The 13897-nt window shown below is 39.1% G+C and overlaps 1 protein-coding gene across 3 annotated transcripts; it reads left to right on the forward strand.

Annotated features, from left to right (window-relative positions):
* The first annotated feature begins 1993 nt into the window (after positions 1 to 1993).
* Positions 1994 to 13408, forward strand: LOC132789259 (pyruvate carboxylase, mitochondrial). Of its 3 annotated transcripts, none has more exons than XM_060797158.1 (8): positions 1994 to 2203; positions 7037 to 7157; positions 7220 to 8729; positions 9498 to 9545; positions 10548 to 10945; positions 11004 to 11263; positions 11325 to 12354; positions 12416 to 13408. In XM_060797158.1, the coding sequence occupies exons 2-8, from the start codon at positions 7059 to 7061 to the stop codon at positions 12662 to 12664; spliced, it is 3594 nt and encodes a 1197-aa protein (XP_060653141.1). In that variant the 5' UTR covers positions 1994 to 2203; positions 7037 to 7058; the 3' UTR covers positions 12665 to 13408. The 3 variants fall into 3 exon arrangements, with proteins under 3 accessions (XP_060653141.1, XP_060653142.1, XP_060653143.1); XM_060797159.1 differs by having other exon boundaries at positions 7040 to 7157; XM_060797160.1 differs by lacking the exon at positions 9498 to 9545.
* The last annotated feature ends 489 nt before the right edge of the window (positions 13409 to 13897 follow it).

Below are 13897 nucleotides of genomic sequence, written 5' to 3' on the forward strand. Positions count from 1 at the left end.
TATAGGGTGATTTGAAATGTTTATAAGTTTTAGAAGATTGGGGTAGGAACATTCCGTTCAATATAACCCAATTGAGACCCCGACCAGCTTAAGTTGTTCTAGTGCACTCGCTCCATATACGCGAAGATAAGTTAAGGTTCAAATTTAGATAAGAATGTATGTGAAATCGTAGACGAAGCTGAATTAAAATCAAATATTATCTAATAAATAACAAATGCTCGACGTCGTCTGGTGGAATGTCCCACTCCCCGAACGATGACACGTGCTGTGCGATTTGCGGCCTCCGTTGTTATACTGATATACTGATATGTTGCTGCTACCGAAATATGAATCAAAAATTAATGTCGGGGATTCAAGGTAGCAGCGATGCCCTACAGTTCAGTTTTGCAAGAATCGGAATTTAAAATATAATACATATCTAATTTAGTAACCCGTTAAAGTAATTGAATTTGTGTTTCTAGAAATATTATTTCATTTTGTAAATCTTTTTTAAGATAAAGAAAAATCGTTACCTATGATCTCATCATTGCATTTGAAAAAAGAGACTGTCTCTTTAAGAGAGAGAGGATAAAGAGTAAGAGGAAACGAGAAAGAGTGAGAGTAAGATGGAGAGACTTTTTTTTAAGTATGTTCATATGTATATTGAAGTTTCTGAAAGGTAATTCATGTTATTGAAAAATCAATACGTATAATCTTTTTATTTCACTCTAAGGGTGAAGGATAGTAAATATTACTACATAAATCTACTATTTAGTTCAAGTTCCCTCATGGGGTAAACATAGGGCAAGCTCTTTGATAAGACCTCGTAGCGTAGTCAAAATTCTAGTCTGGCTGTCGCCTCTGCCAGATTTTTCGGGACTTGTGCGCGTGCTTCGTTAGCCGGCCTGGTTTATTGTGGTGGGATTGTTGTTTAACAACCTGCCATGTCTGGCCACTATATAAAATCGTATGACATTTAGGCATAGTCATCGTCGATGGTTCCGAACCAGATTCGGCTACAAATTCAACGAACGAACGAATGTCTCGCCGACCTTCGGCAAAGCGACGACGATAATGGCAGCTAACCGACTCTATTATCGTCTCTATCAGCGGGGCTTTCGATTGGGCCTGATATATACTATACATATACAACGACCAACACATACAGACACTCGGAGATGTGTCGAGATTTTTCTTTAATTAATTATTAGCAGACGCCTGCTTATCTCGAGTACAAGCCTTATAGAGTGTGTTTATATGACAGAATGTCTATATATATTTACATGGCGAAAGAAGGGAAATTGTTTTGATTACCTGTCAAATTCCTGAACGTGTTTGTTGGTTGCATCTCTATAAAAATTAAGATAGTTGCCCTTTAAAGCGCAGCTTGCAATTGTTTTCAGAGGAGCAAACAACACGGATACATATAAAATTATGTATGCCCTTTTAAAGTATCTTGATAGTTGACATACAAACATACATACTAACGATTTGCGTGCTTTGCACACTACTTTGCATATTAGACACACACGCGTAAAGGAATATTTGCAGATGTATGAATGTGTGTGCATAGTGTGTGTGGAGGTGTGTTTATACGGTTGGGCACCACCAGATTAGGGGGCTTGCGAACAGCTGTTTTTCTCTCTTTTACAAACTTTCTTGGGGTTATGTTAGCACACTCTCTTCGCTCAGCCGGCTGCTTTCTGGTGCTCTCTCGCGACTCGTGTCTCGCAACAGACATGACACAAATATTCGTCTTTAGGACAAAGTGCAGGTTTTGTTTTTGTTGTTATTCTGCTTGTTGGCCGGCCACATGTACGCACACACATGGAAGCTACGAGAGCCGGCTGAAGCAGCACTGCCAGAGAGAGCAAGAGAGAGAGCAAGACTGAGAGCTAGTTAAAGCGGAGAGACTGTGAATGTGAAACAGCCACCGCCAGTGGATGAGGCAGCAGCAGCGACGGAGGCAGAGGCAGAGGCAGTGCCAATGCTGGCAAAAGTTTCAAGTTTTTTTAGACGACGTCCGTCAGTTGGATGTTCAGCTTTGGTGCTAGCCGTACGTAGAGTTCGAGCTCCCGGGGTAGCAGCACAATATATTCAGAAAGCAGAGACAGTTGTGAAGTGAAGTGAAGTCAACGTAATCGTACCGAGGTGTTCTACCTTCCTAAAACAGAACCTCAGCGAAGCAATACAACCAAAAAAACACACGCATATACATTTATATGTACGTATGTAAATTATATGAACAAATCGCTAATTCTAGACAGTAATTTTTAAATTGTATGTGTTGTTGTTTTTTTTTATAAAATCGTAAAAAGTTCTATGATTTGAAAATCACGCTAATTTACTTAACATTCGTGCGGTAATACATACATAGTATACATATGTATGTACGAGTGTATGTACTTATGTGTGTGCGCACGCTAACTTACAATCGTCTTTCGTCTTATTTTGAACGTTAGAGATTTCAATTAGAAAAAGTATTTTCTATGGGCTCAAAAGGATTATAACAAGGAACAGCTGTCCTTACATAGTGATGTATACATATGAGTATGCATACATACAGTATATACACTTACTGCCGGATATATAAACTTCTAAATAAAAAACAGCCGGACTGACATATGTATGTACATATGTGTAAGAATGTAAGAGTGTGCTTGTACATTGGACATTGCTTATTCACGTGAGATAAGAGAAACGTTGCAAGCTAGACAAGCACACATACATCTACATACATATGTACTATATGTAAAATATATACAGCAATTTGATTATGTGTTTATTTTGCTATTTAGTCTACATTATCTACATACTTTTTGTGGAAATCTTGCTGCTGTTTCGGGTCCACTTCATTGTGCCCTATATTAGTGACCTTCTTATGGTTTCGCTGTCACCCAAAACGTGCTTGCCAAACACATTTACGCACACTCTCTTAATTATAGATACATATGTGTATGCGTATGTGTGTGTGCGTGTGCTTGTGTCTGGTTTGTATGTTTGCGCAAATAAAATGATATCGGAAAAAACTACATGCAGAAACTAGCGAAAAAATAGAACATAGAAAATGTTTGGTATTATTATGTGTGAATTTTGCACAGTTTAATTAACATATTTGATTTGATTTGATTGACATAATATTCCAGATGCCAATCAATCAGTTGAAGTAAAATAAATTAGTACATTCACACATACACACACACACATGTATGCTAGGTGTGCGTGTATGTAAGCGTGTAACGACAATGGGGAGCATTGCGTGGTCTCAAGTGTGATGATGATAATCTTCCTTCCCGCTTACTCCTACAGGCAACATACGTTTGCATGTTCTATGAATATTTTGTCACTTGATCATATTTATGGATTATCAGCAAGCAGTCCAGAGAAGGCGTGGCCCGCTTCCATACATACGCACGTCTGAAACGTCTTTGACCTTAACAACGTGTGCTCAAGATCGTTTATAGATGTATATGTATGCGAGTGTATACATATATGCTACTAACTGTGGATGTGTGCGTGCACAGCAAAAGTGAGCGGCACTCAATAAGCAAAGCAAGCAGCGTAATCGCCAAATCACTCGACCGAGTACGCTGTGTCTACATTCTAAAGCGGCCGTCGTCGTCTTATTATTGCAATAATGTGTTCGTATTATCATTACATAATCGGTCATTGCGGCAGGCACGCAAATATGTACACACATACATGAACATTTGGGCATTCTATTGACATGGTCAACAACATGCACATTCGCTTACAAGCAACTATATTGGTGTGTATGTGTGTGTGTGTGCTGTAAACAAAGGAGAAAGCTCTTCATTTAATTGCAGGCACCTTGTGCTTCAAGGCGAATATAGGACCACGAGAACGATAACAATAGGGTGTGTCTGTTATCCATGTCACAGGGCGACCCACCCCAGACTATGATGGCAGGATAGTGTCGTGTAATTGACATGTATTTCCATTGCTTTATGGGCGACTTTTATTGCAATAGTCGACCGTAGTCGACTGGCAGATTCCCTCCCTACTACTTTTTAACTTGTCAAGCGGATGTCCGATCAAATAGAAAATGTAACTGATACCTGAAAAGATTTTGAATTTAAAGAAAATTAGATTTAAAGATTCGATTACTCACTCTCGACTGGTTTAATGTGTTTGAATTGATAAGAAACAACAAGCAGTTGACAGCCGTTGCATAATCTAAACTGCTTGCTGAACCCCTTACTGCATATGCAAGCAGTGTGTTTGCTTGCAAATTCAATCAAGCCTTATCACAGGGTATTCCGTCGATCGTATTCCATTTGTATAGCATTCTGAATTGTTCGAGATAAAAGCATTGATTTATGGTGGATATAAAATTAGTTGAATGAAAATATATATGGCGATCAAATACACAAACACGCATATTGCAATCTTGATGCGCATATATAGTATAACGTTTAATGAATATAAAAAGCGATCTTACGTGTTTTGTTCGTCGAGTATTTTATACTAATTATTTTGATGGCAATGATTTAAAAATACAAAAATCCGACTCTTAATGTATTTAACCTGTATGCAATTATAATGAGACAAATGGGTACAATGCATTTGAACAAATATTATTATTTGTACCGTCTGTACACATGTTTTGTGCTTTGTTATTGCAAATTGTTTTTTTTTTTATTAATCACGTCATCGTTTATGTTCTGTTCTAGTTATATTAAGTAATCGATACGTTGTAAGTCGTTAACTTTTATTTTTTTTAGAATGACGTATTTTTGTAAGATAATACAGCTTTGCTTAAACATAAAAGGAATTTACAAGCACCACTATATTATGCGGCATTTTTCATAATCTACTTTTATGTGCGTAATTTATCTACGCATTATCTTTCTCGGGCATACAAACATAATTTCGAATCAAGTCCATAATAAAACATACTAATGACAACAGTGTCAATTTTTGTTAATTGACTTTAAATAGCTTTTTGTATAACTCTCATAAAGAATATTTTTTGTAAACCCTAAGTTTACACAACATTTAGCAGCCTCACAGACGCAGCTATGTTTGTTAAGGGTAAATAATAGTACAATGTATTTTCGGATTTAAAGATTCGGGCAACGACCAGTTGGAAGTTGCCCCCTATTGATATTGATACGGGAAACAGCAATAATATCGCACAGAAGTGAATAATCTTGTACAAGTGTTAACACATGTATTATTGCACATATTATATATTAATAAAATATGTGTGTGTGTGTGTGTGTGTGCAGGCATATCAACAGCCAGATAGACAGAGAGATAAAAACAGAAACAGATAATGAGCAGATAAACTAGTTTATTAACACCTCACGATTAAATATATAAACTCACTCGCATTGTTGACCTTAGTCGACATATGTATGTCGGCTTTTAAATCTATTATGTTGATCGTATATTTTATTGTTTGCTATTATTTAATGTCCTTAGATTGTGGGCGTGGCATGTAACGTTTATTCCATTCATTGGAGCACAAAGAAGTAAATGTTCGGCATAATGATTGAAACTTTCAAAAATTATGTAAATTAAAATGCTGAGTGTTAGTATTCTATGTTTGGCAAAGTTAATTACATAATGAGTTAATTTTTTAGTGAAAAAGTCCTCAATCATTAATTTATATGAATTAAATTTGTTCATAATAATTCAGTGATCAAATAATTTAAACGTCTTCATTAATCTGCAATGAAAAAAAGAACGAAAATATTATTGTACAAATTTTAAGGTCAGCATCTTAGCATTTAGCTTGATTTTAATCTTTAGTGATTTTTTGAGATTGAAACATAATTCAATACTCAAACTTTTAATGATGAGATAGATGTATGTCTTTATATACTATCACAATTAAACAAAAAAAAAGTTTCCCACAAATAAAAAAAAATATTTTGATAAAAATGTCGTATATTAACATAATTAGAAAATACGTTTTTATTATTTGTAGTTAAAAATATAGAATTTGTACTCGAATAGTGATCGGAAGTTCCTTAGTCGGAAGTATTCACTAGGGTTAGATTGCGATCAGAGCGCCGAGAGAGCACTGCGATCACTCGCATCACGCATGCACTTTCTTCCCATATCATCGTGACGTAGAGATCGTTTTCTGCCCTCGGGTGCGCCGAGTCGTTTCGTTTATTTTAATGCCGTGACGTTGCCGACTCCTTTTCATTCACACACAAATACACATTCAAGATTTGTCTATTGAGAGGTATTATAAAATTTCCGCGCTTTGCATGCGGCATTTTCGACCTCATTTAGTATAGACACATGACATATATATAATGAACATCTTTATATAAATAAATTCCACACACGTGACAAGCATTAAGACGCAAACACGATGTGATGCTTTATAAAAAAAGATTTTTGTCGCTTTTTTTATTGCCGCACTGTTATGAAATTATGCAGAAGGCGAAATCTAATGGTATTCACTAGATTTATAACTGTAGGTTTTCAATTAAGGCATTTTTGCGATTTCCAATAATCTACACTTATATTTTCAACAAATTATTGTGCAATCGCTTGCAATATATAATTAAAATACAAATATATGTGGGTTTATTTTTCTGCTGAGGGGATGGGCTCATTTGACAGATACAATGATCATAAAATATTTAACAGCTGCTTAGCGACTAAGAGAACGAAATCATATGCCTTTCAAATTATGCAATAATTCTACAATTTACTGTATTTAATTTATTTTTTGCAAGCTTACTAGTATTACCTATATAAATATAACTACATAAGTTAATCTGATATGCTAGAATGTATAGGTTCATATAGACCTATACATTAGAGGAACACGGAATGAAAGGCAAAGCGAGTATTGCACAAAAATTGTATCCATGGAGAATGGTCGCACTTAGGGAAGTTTCACTGTAAATACATTACGTTTTTGTACTCTTGCGATAACAATCGGAATAGTCAATAGGAACCTTCTTGTTAAGTTATGCGTAGAATTAAAAATGATTCACAAAACAAATTTACAATGTCTTGATCGCCTCTTTATCGTTTATATATGTATGTTCTTTTTTTCATCTTACAGCAGTAATTGAAGCGCAGCCACAATGTTCCTGCCGCAGTCCCAAGCCGCATTCAGGACCTTGCGCAAGGCAACGCCACGCGTGAGGCTCTTCTTCATCAACAAGAATGCCTACTCAACACAGGTAGGTCTAGGACAAGCTCTTGACAAGCTCTTTTTCTAATTAATATTATTGGATTTCGACAGGTGGAATACAAACCCATTCGATCGGTGCTGGTTGCCAACCGTGGCGAGATTGCCATTCGTGTTTTCCGCGCTTGCACGGAGTTGGGCATCAAGTCGGTGGCCGTTTACTCCGAGCAGGATAAAATGCACATGCATCGTCAGAAGGCCGATGAGTCCTACATGGTCGGCAAGGGTCTTCCTCCCGTGGAGGCTTACCTCAACATTCCAGAGATTATTCGTGTGTGCAAGGAGAATGATATTGATGCTGTGCATCCAGGTTACGGTTTCCTCTCCGAGCGCAGCGATTTCGCTCAGGCTGTTATCGATGCTGGTCTTCGATTCATTGGCCCCTCTCCCAAAGTGGTGCAGAACATGGGCGACAAAGTCGCCGCTCGTATCGCTGCCATCGAAGCCGGTGTGCCCATTGTTCCGGGCACAGACGGTCCCGTCACAACCAAGGAGGAAGCATTGGCCTTCTGCCAGAAGCACGGTCTGCCAGTGATCTTCAAAGCTGCCTACGGCGGAGGCGGCCGTGGCATGCGTGTGGTGCGCAAAATGGAGGAGGTGGAGGAGAGCTTCCAGCGTGCCAGCTCAGAGGCGAAGGCAGCCTTTGGAAATGGCGCCATGTTCATTGAGAAGTTTATCGAGCGTCCGCGTCACATTGAAGTCCAACTGCTGGGCGATAAGGCCGGCAATGTGGTGCATCTGTATGAGCGCGATTGCTCCGTGCAACGTCGTCACCAAAAGGTTGTCGAGATTGCCCCAGCTCCCCGTCTGCCCATTGAGATCAGAGACAAGATGACGGAGGCAGCCGTCAGGCTAGCCAGGCACGTGGGCTATGAGAACGCTGGTACTGTGGAGTTCTTGTGCGATGAGTCGGGCAACTTTTACTTCATCGAAGTGAATGCCCGTCTGCAGGTGGAGCACACTGTCACTGAGGAGATCACGGGCATCGATCTGGTGCAGTCGCAAATCCGCATTGCCGAAGGCATGACCCTCAATGAACTGGGACTCACTCAGGAGAAGATCTTACCTCGAGGCTATGCCATCCAGTGCCGTGTTACCACTGAAGATCCCGCCAATGACTTCCAGCCCAACACCGGTCGTCTCGAGGTCTTCCGTTCCGGCGAGGGCATGGGTATCCGTCTGGACAGCGCCTCCACATATGCGGGTGCCATCATTTCACCCTACTACGACTCCCTGTTGGTTAAAGTAATTTCACACGCCAGCGATCTGCAGAGTTCCGCTTCCAAGATGAATCGTGCTCTGCGTGAGTTCCGTATCCGTGGTGTCAAGACGAATATCCCCTTCCTGCTTAATGTGCTGGAGAACCAGAAGTTCCTGCACGGCGTGTTGGACACTTACTTCATCGACGAGCATCCGCAGCTCTTTAAATTCTCAACCACTCAGAATCGTGCCCAGAAACTGTTGAACTACCTCGGAGAAGTGCTGGTGAATGGACCTCAGACTCCTCTTGCGACCAGCCTGAAGCCTGCTGAGGTTACTCCTCATGTTCCCACAGTGCCATTGGGTAAGTAGACTTTATTTAAACTCAGGTTTAAGGCATGTTGCTTCTATTCGGATCCACGCTTGTACTTGTTGCTACCAGAAAAAAATGGCTGCTGCTTTACTCAACTGTTCCTTACAGCTTTGACCTTGATGGGGTCAACACTCAATTCTTTATTTCTGAATGTTTGGGGTCTTCAAAACATGTGGAAAGTTACATTGTCTTTTCTATGTAAACTCACTATGCACTAAGCACTTTGGACAAACTTTACAAGTTGTGGGGTTATTCAAATTTGAGATATGCATAATTCAATTGCAAAACTAAGATTTGAATAACCCTCAAATAGAAATCTTGGAATTTCAAGACTGCAAGAGAAAACTTTTAACTGGGAAACATTTACAATACATTTGCAAATTAATATTTATGGCCAACCCTCAACTATATTCTAATGATATTTATAAAACTCGGTTCTAAATTGTACTTAAACTATCTGTTGAAATTTTGAATAGTTCTATATATAATACATATAAATGTTTTGCAAGTGTATTTAAAACTCGGCGTGCCGAGAGAGGCTGTTCTATCTTTGTTTGCTATGTTTTAATATACATTACTTGATGTTTTACTTTTCTATTTACTTTATTGTTTCTAACATTTGCTATTGACTCAAATACCAAATGCAATCGCTTTTAAAACCACAAATAAACACAATACACACACAAATATCGAAAATACCTCCTCCGTCATGCTCATAAATGAAATGCTGTCATGATTCTCATGTAAATGAAAATGAAGACCTGTCTCCGGAAGCGTTAGAGCGTGAGAAAAGCGGAGAGGCGAAAGGTACGTTTAAGTTGCAAGTCTCTTTTGAGAATATACGTATAAATATCCCGTCACTTTCACATGTAAATAGAAATACATTTGTAATTTAGACCCTAATTGAAAGTGGGCGTTATAAATACGGTCAGGTTTGTTTCGATCCCAGTATTATTCGCTATTCAATTCCATTTCCAAAATTACCAAACCCAATCCCTTCACATATAAATTTATTGGAAAACTATTGTCATTGTCTAACCAACCCAATTGAAACTAACCGCGAAACATTATTAACATATATAAATTACATTATATAACATAGGATGAATAGAGGTGATATTTTAGAAGGGAAAGTAAAGCTAAAACAAAATCGTTTTAGTAATGGGCTCGAATATACAATGCTCTGTTCCATCGGCTCTACAATCGGAATACAAATTAGTAATAATTTCTAGTTTCGCCTTTACTAAAAACAATTATTTCTAAATTTTTAAATACATTGAAATGAACATAAACTCTCGTAAAACTTAAATAAAAAAATGATCTGCGCAATGAACATTATATTTTCTCAGACTCACATTTTTATATTTTGGTGGTCAATATTTTATATTTGTTTAAGCTGTTACATAATTTTTACCCAATACAACAGAGTATACAAATGTGAGCAATAAAAAATAAGTCTACACCATAATCTAATCTACTCAATTCGTTAAAAAAACAGCAAAAACTCAATTAACACAAACAGATTCATTTAATATTGTTTTGAAAAAAACAATTAAATCATGACTTCCGTTTTACATTTTTCGTCACTGCTTAATAAATATAATATATTTAACTTTTAAATAAATGTTGTAATTCTGTGCTTGGGGCTAACGCGTTGTTTCGTTCGGGTATTTGGGCTTGTAAATGTGTTGGGTCATCAAACTGAACTAACTGAATGTTGTATGCTTGTCAATAATCCGATATTAAATGTACTTCTCGCCCATGTGTGTTCCATTGATTTAAGATAAGACTTTGCTTGATTCCGTATAGTGACAGCACCACCACAAGGTCTGCGTGACATCATTGTGCAGCAAGGACCTGAAGCCTTCGCCAAGGAAGTGCGCTCCAGGAAGAACCTCATGCTCATGGACACCACATTCCGCGATGCCCATCAATCTCTGCTGGCGACACGTGTGCGCACCCACGATCTCCTCAAGATCTCTCCGTATGTGGCGCACAAGTTCAACAATCTGTACTCGCTGGAGAATTGGGGCGGTGCCACATTTGATGTGGCGCTGCGTTTCCTGCACGAGTGTCCTTGGGAGCGTCTGGAGGAGATGCGTAAGCGCATTCCCAATATTCCATTCCAAATGTTGCTGCGCGGTGCCAATGCCGTTGGCTACACCAGCTACCCAGACAACGTTGTCTATAAATTCTGCGAGCTGGCCGTGAGTAAATGATCGATTTGAAGGGAATTTATTTGAGTTAAGGAATTAACTTTCCTAGGTGCAAACTGGCATGGATATCTTCCGCGTCTTTGACTCCCTGAACTACTTGCCCAACCTGATCATCGGCATGGAAGCTGCAGGCAAGGCGGGAGGTGTTGTCGAGGCTGCTATCTCTTACACTGGTGATGTGAGCGATCCCAAGCGCACCAAGTATGACCTGAAGTACTACACAAACTTGGCCGATGAGCTCGTCAAAGCTGGCACTCATGTGCTGTGCATCAAGGATATGGCTGGTCTGCTGAAACCTGAATCTGCTAGGTAATGATTGATTTTTGAGTAGGATATGTTAGACTATATTAACGTTGACTCTTTTTAACAGACTTTTGATCACCGCCATTCGTGACAAGCATCCCGACTTGCCCATTCATGTGCACACTCACGACACCTCAGGCGCTGGAGTTGCTTCCATGCTGGCTTGTGCGCAGGCTGGCGCAGATGTTGTCGACGTTGCCGTGGACTCCATGTCCGGCATGACTTCTCAGCCAAGCATGGGTGCTGTGGTCGCCTCATTGCAGGGCACACCCCTGGACACACAGCTGAGCTTGAATGATGTGTCCGAATACTCGGCATATTGGGAACAGACCCGCACACTTTACGGACCCTTCGAGTGCACCACGACGATGCGATCGGGCAACGCTGATGTGTACTTGAATGAGATTCCTGGTGGCCAGTACACCAATCTGCAGTTCCAGGCATTCTCGCTGGGTCTGGGCGACTTCTTCGAGGACGTGAAGAAGGCTTATCGTGAGGCCAACTTCCTGCTGGGCGATATTATTAAGGTTACGCCATCCTCGAAGGTTGTTGGCGATTTGGCGCAGTTCATGGTGCAGAATCATCTCACCAGCGAACAGGTGCTGGAGCGCGCTGAGGAGTTGTCATTCCCCAAGTCGGTGCTTGAGTATCTGCAAGGCTACATTGGCATTCCCTACGGCGGCTTCCCCGAACCATTGCGTTCCCGTGTGCTCAAGGATATGCCACGCATTGAGGGACGTCCGGGTGCAAAGATGGAGCCATTAGACTTTGATAAGCTGAAGGCTGAACTCAAGGAATCTCACAGCAACATCACTGACCGCGATGTCGTCTCGGCCGCTTTGTATCCCCAAGTCACCAACGAGTACTTGCACTACCGCGAACAATATGGTCCTGTGGACAAGCTCGACACACGCATCTTCCTTTCTGGACCCAAGGTGGGCGAAGAGTTCGAGGTCACATTGGAGCGTGGCAAGACATTGAGCATGAAGGCATTGGCCATGGCTGCCGATCTTAAAGCGAATGGCAACCGCGAGGTATTCTTCGAGTTGAACGGCCAGCTCCGCTCTGTTCACATTCCCGACAAGGAAGCCATGAAGGTAAACTAGACATTAGATTATTTGTTATTCCCAGTTACTAAACATAATTTGTCTTTTACAGGAAATTCGTGTGCACCCCAAGGCTAACAAGACATTGAAGAGCGAGGTGGGAGCCCCGATGCCTGGAGATGTCATCGATATTCGTGTTAATGTTGGCGACAAGGTCGAGAAGGGACATCCTTTGGTTGTGCTTTCAGCGATGAAGATGGAAATGGTCGTGCAGTCGCCAATTTCGGGAGTTGTCAAGAAACTTGAGATCACAAAGGGCATGAAACTGGAGGGTGATGATCTGATCATGGTCATCGAATAAACACCGTTGCTGTTCCATCCACGAAGATAGTTAATATGTGTATATACCCATACCTACATATACCATATACCAGATACATATACAATATACAATATATGTGTGTGTGTTGAGCGTGTTATCGTCGTATCAACAACAACATTTCGATCTATTTACCTTAAGTCAAGCGATAAGCGATAAATGATAAATCTTGTTTCTCTGATATATGCATGTCTTTATGTGTATATAATCAGGACATATGTATGCATGTATGTAAACTATGTACGTGTAGTTGTGGTACTTTTTGGAAAAGTTTACAATATTGCTAGGTAATACTTACTGTACTTGTAACAATTGCGCACAAACAATTATTGTTTGCATTCAATTTTTTAATTTGTAACATTTTTAATTTTAAAGTCATTGCCAAATTTTTGATGAATGTTTAAATTTGATTAGATACATACATACGTATGATACATATTTTTATAAACTGTGAAATACAAGTTAACTGTTCTAAACTAAATAAATGTTATACAAAAAACGAAAAAAAGAAAAAGGAAGCAGATGTAATGCAATTATATATCCAACTCAGTAAAAGAGAAACTCTCAAACTCTGGTGCCTAATACAAAATATTCAGGTTTATGCAAAAACAATAATATACATATGTATTTATGTACATATGTATGTATGTATTTATGTGCATGTGAAGAAGCTGCAGTCAAAAGAAATATATTCTGATAAATATACTAATCTACATATATATTATATATAAAGTGTTTGTCCTGGTTTAATGACTGACTGACTGAATTATAACGCACATCTCAAAAAAGATCTAGGATTGTGAAATTTGTACACATTAAAATTTACATAATTTGACTGTGCAATGAGGCCGGGTTGCAAAATCTATGAGAAGGCTAATCTCAACCGTCATTCCTAAAAAGATCAAGTAAGAAACTAGCTTGAGTATTTGATGATGCTGAAAGGAATTAAAAACCACTTTTAAAACATTTGTCCGCGTTGTGGATAATAATTAAATTTCATGGAGAACATTTAAAGATTCTAATTTTCATTTAAATTTTTCATCATTAATCCCTCTCAAACAACTGTTCAACAGATTCTTTTATTATGATCAGAATATTCGATAGCAGACAATTATCGAATAGCTATCAATATTGCGTGTAAAGTACTCTTTTATAGCTTGTGGCAATCTCGAATCACTAAAAATAAAGAAATGATTTTCGAATCATAATCAAATT

The sequence above is a fragment of the Drosophila nasuta genome, chromosome 3 (assembly GCF_023558535.2).
Source record: "Drosophila nasuta strain 15112-1781.00 chromosome 3, ASM2355853v1, whole genome shotgun sequence".
Taxonomy (NCBI): Eukaryota; Metazoa; Arthropoda; class Insecta; order Diptera; family Drosophilidae; genus Drosophila; species Drosophila nasuta.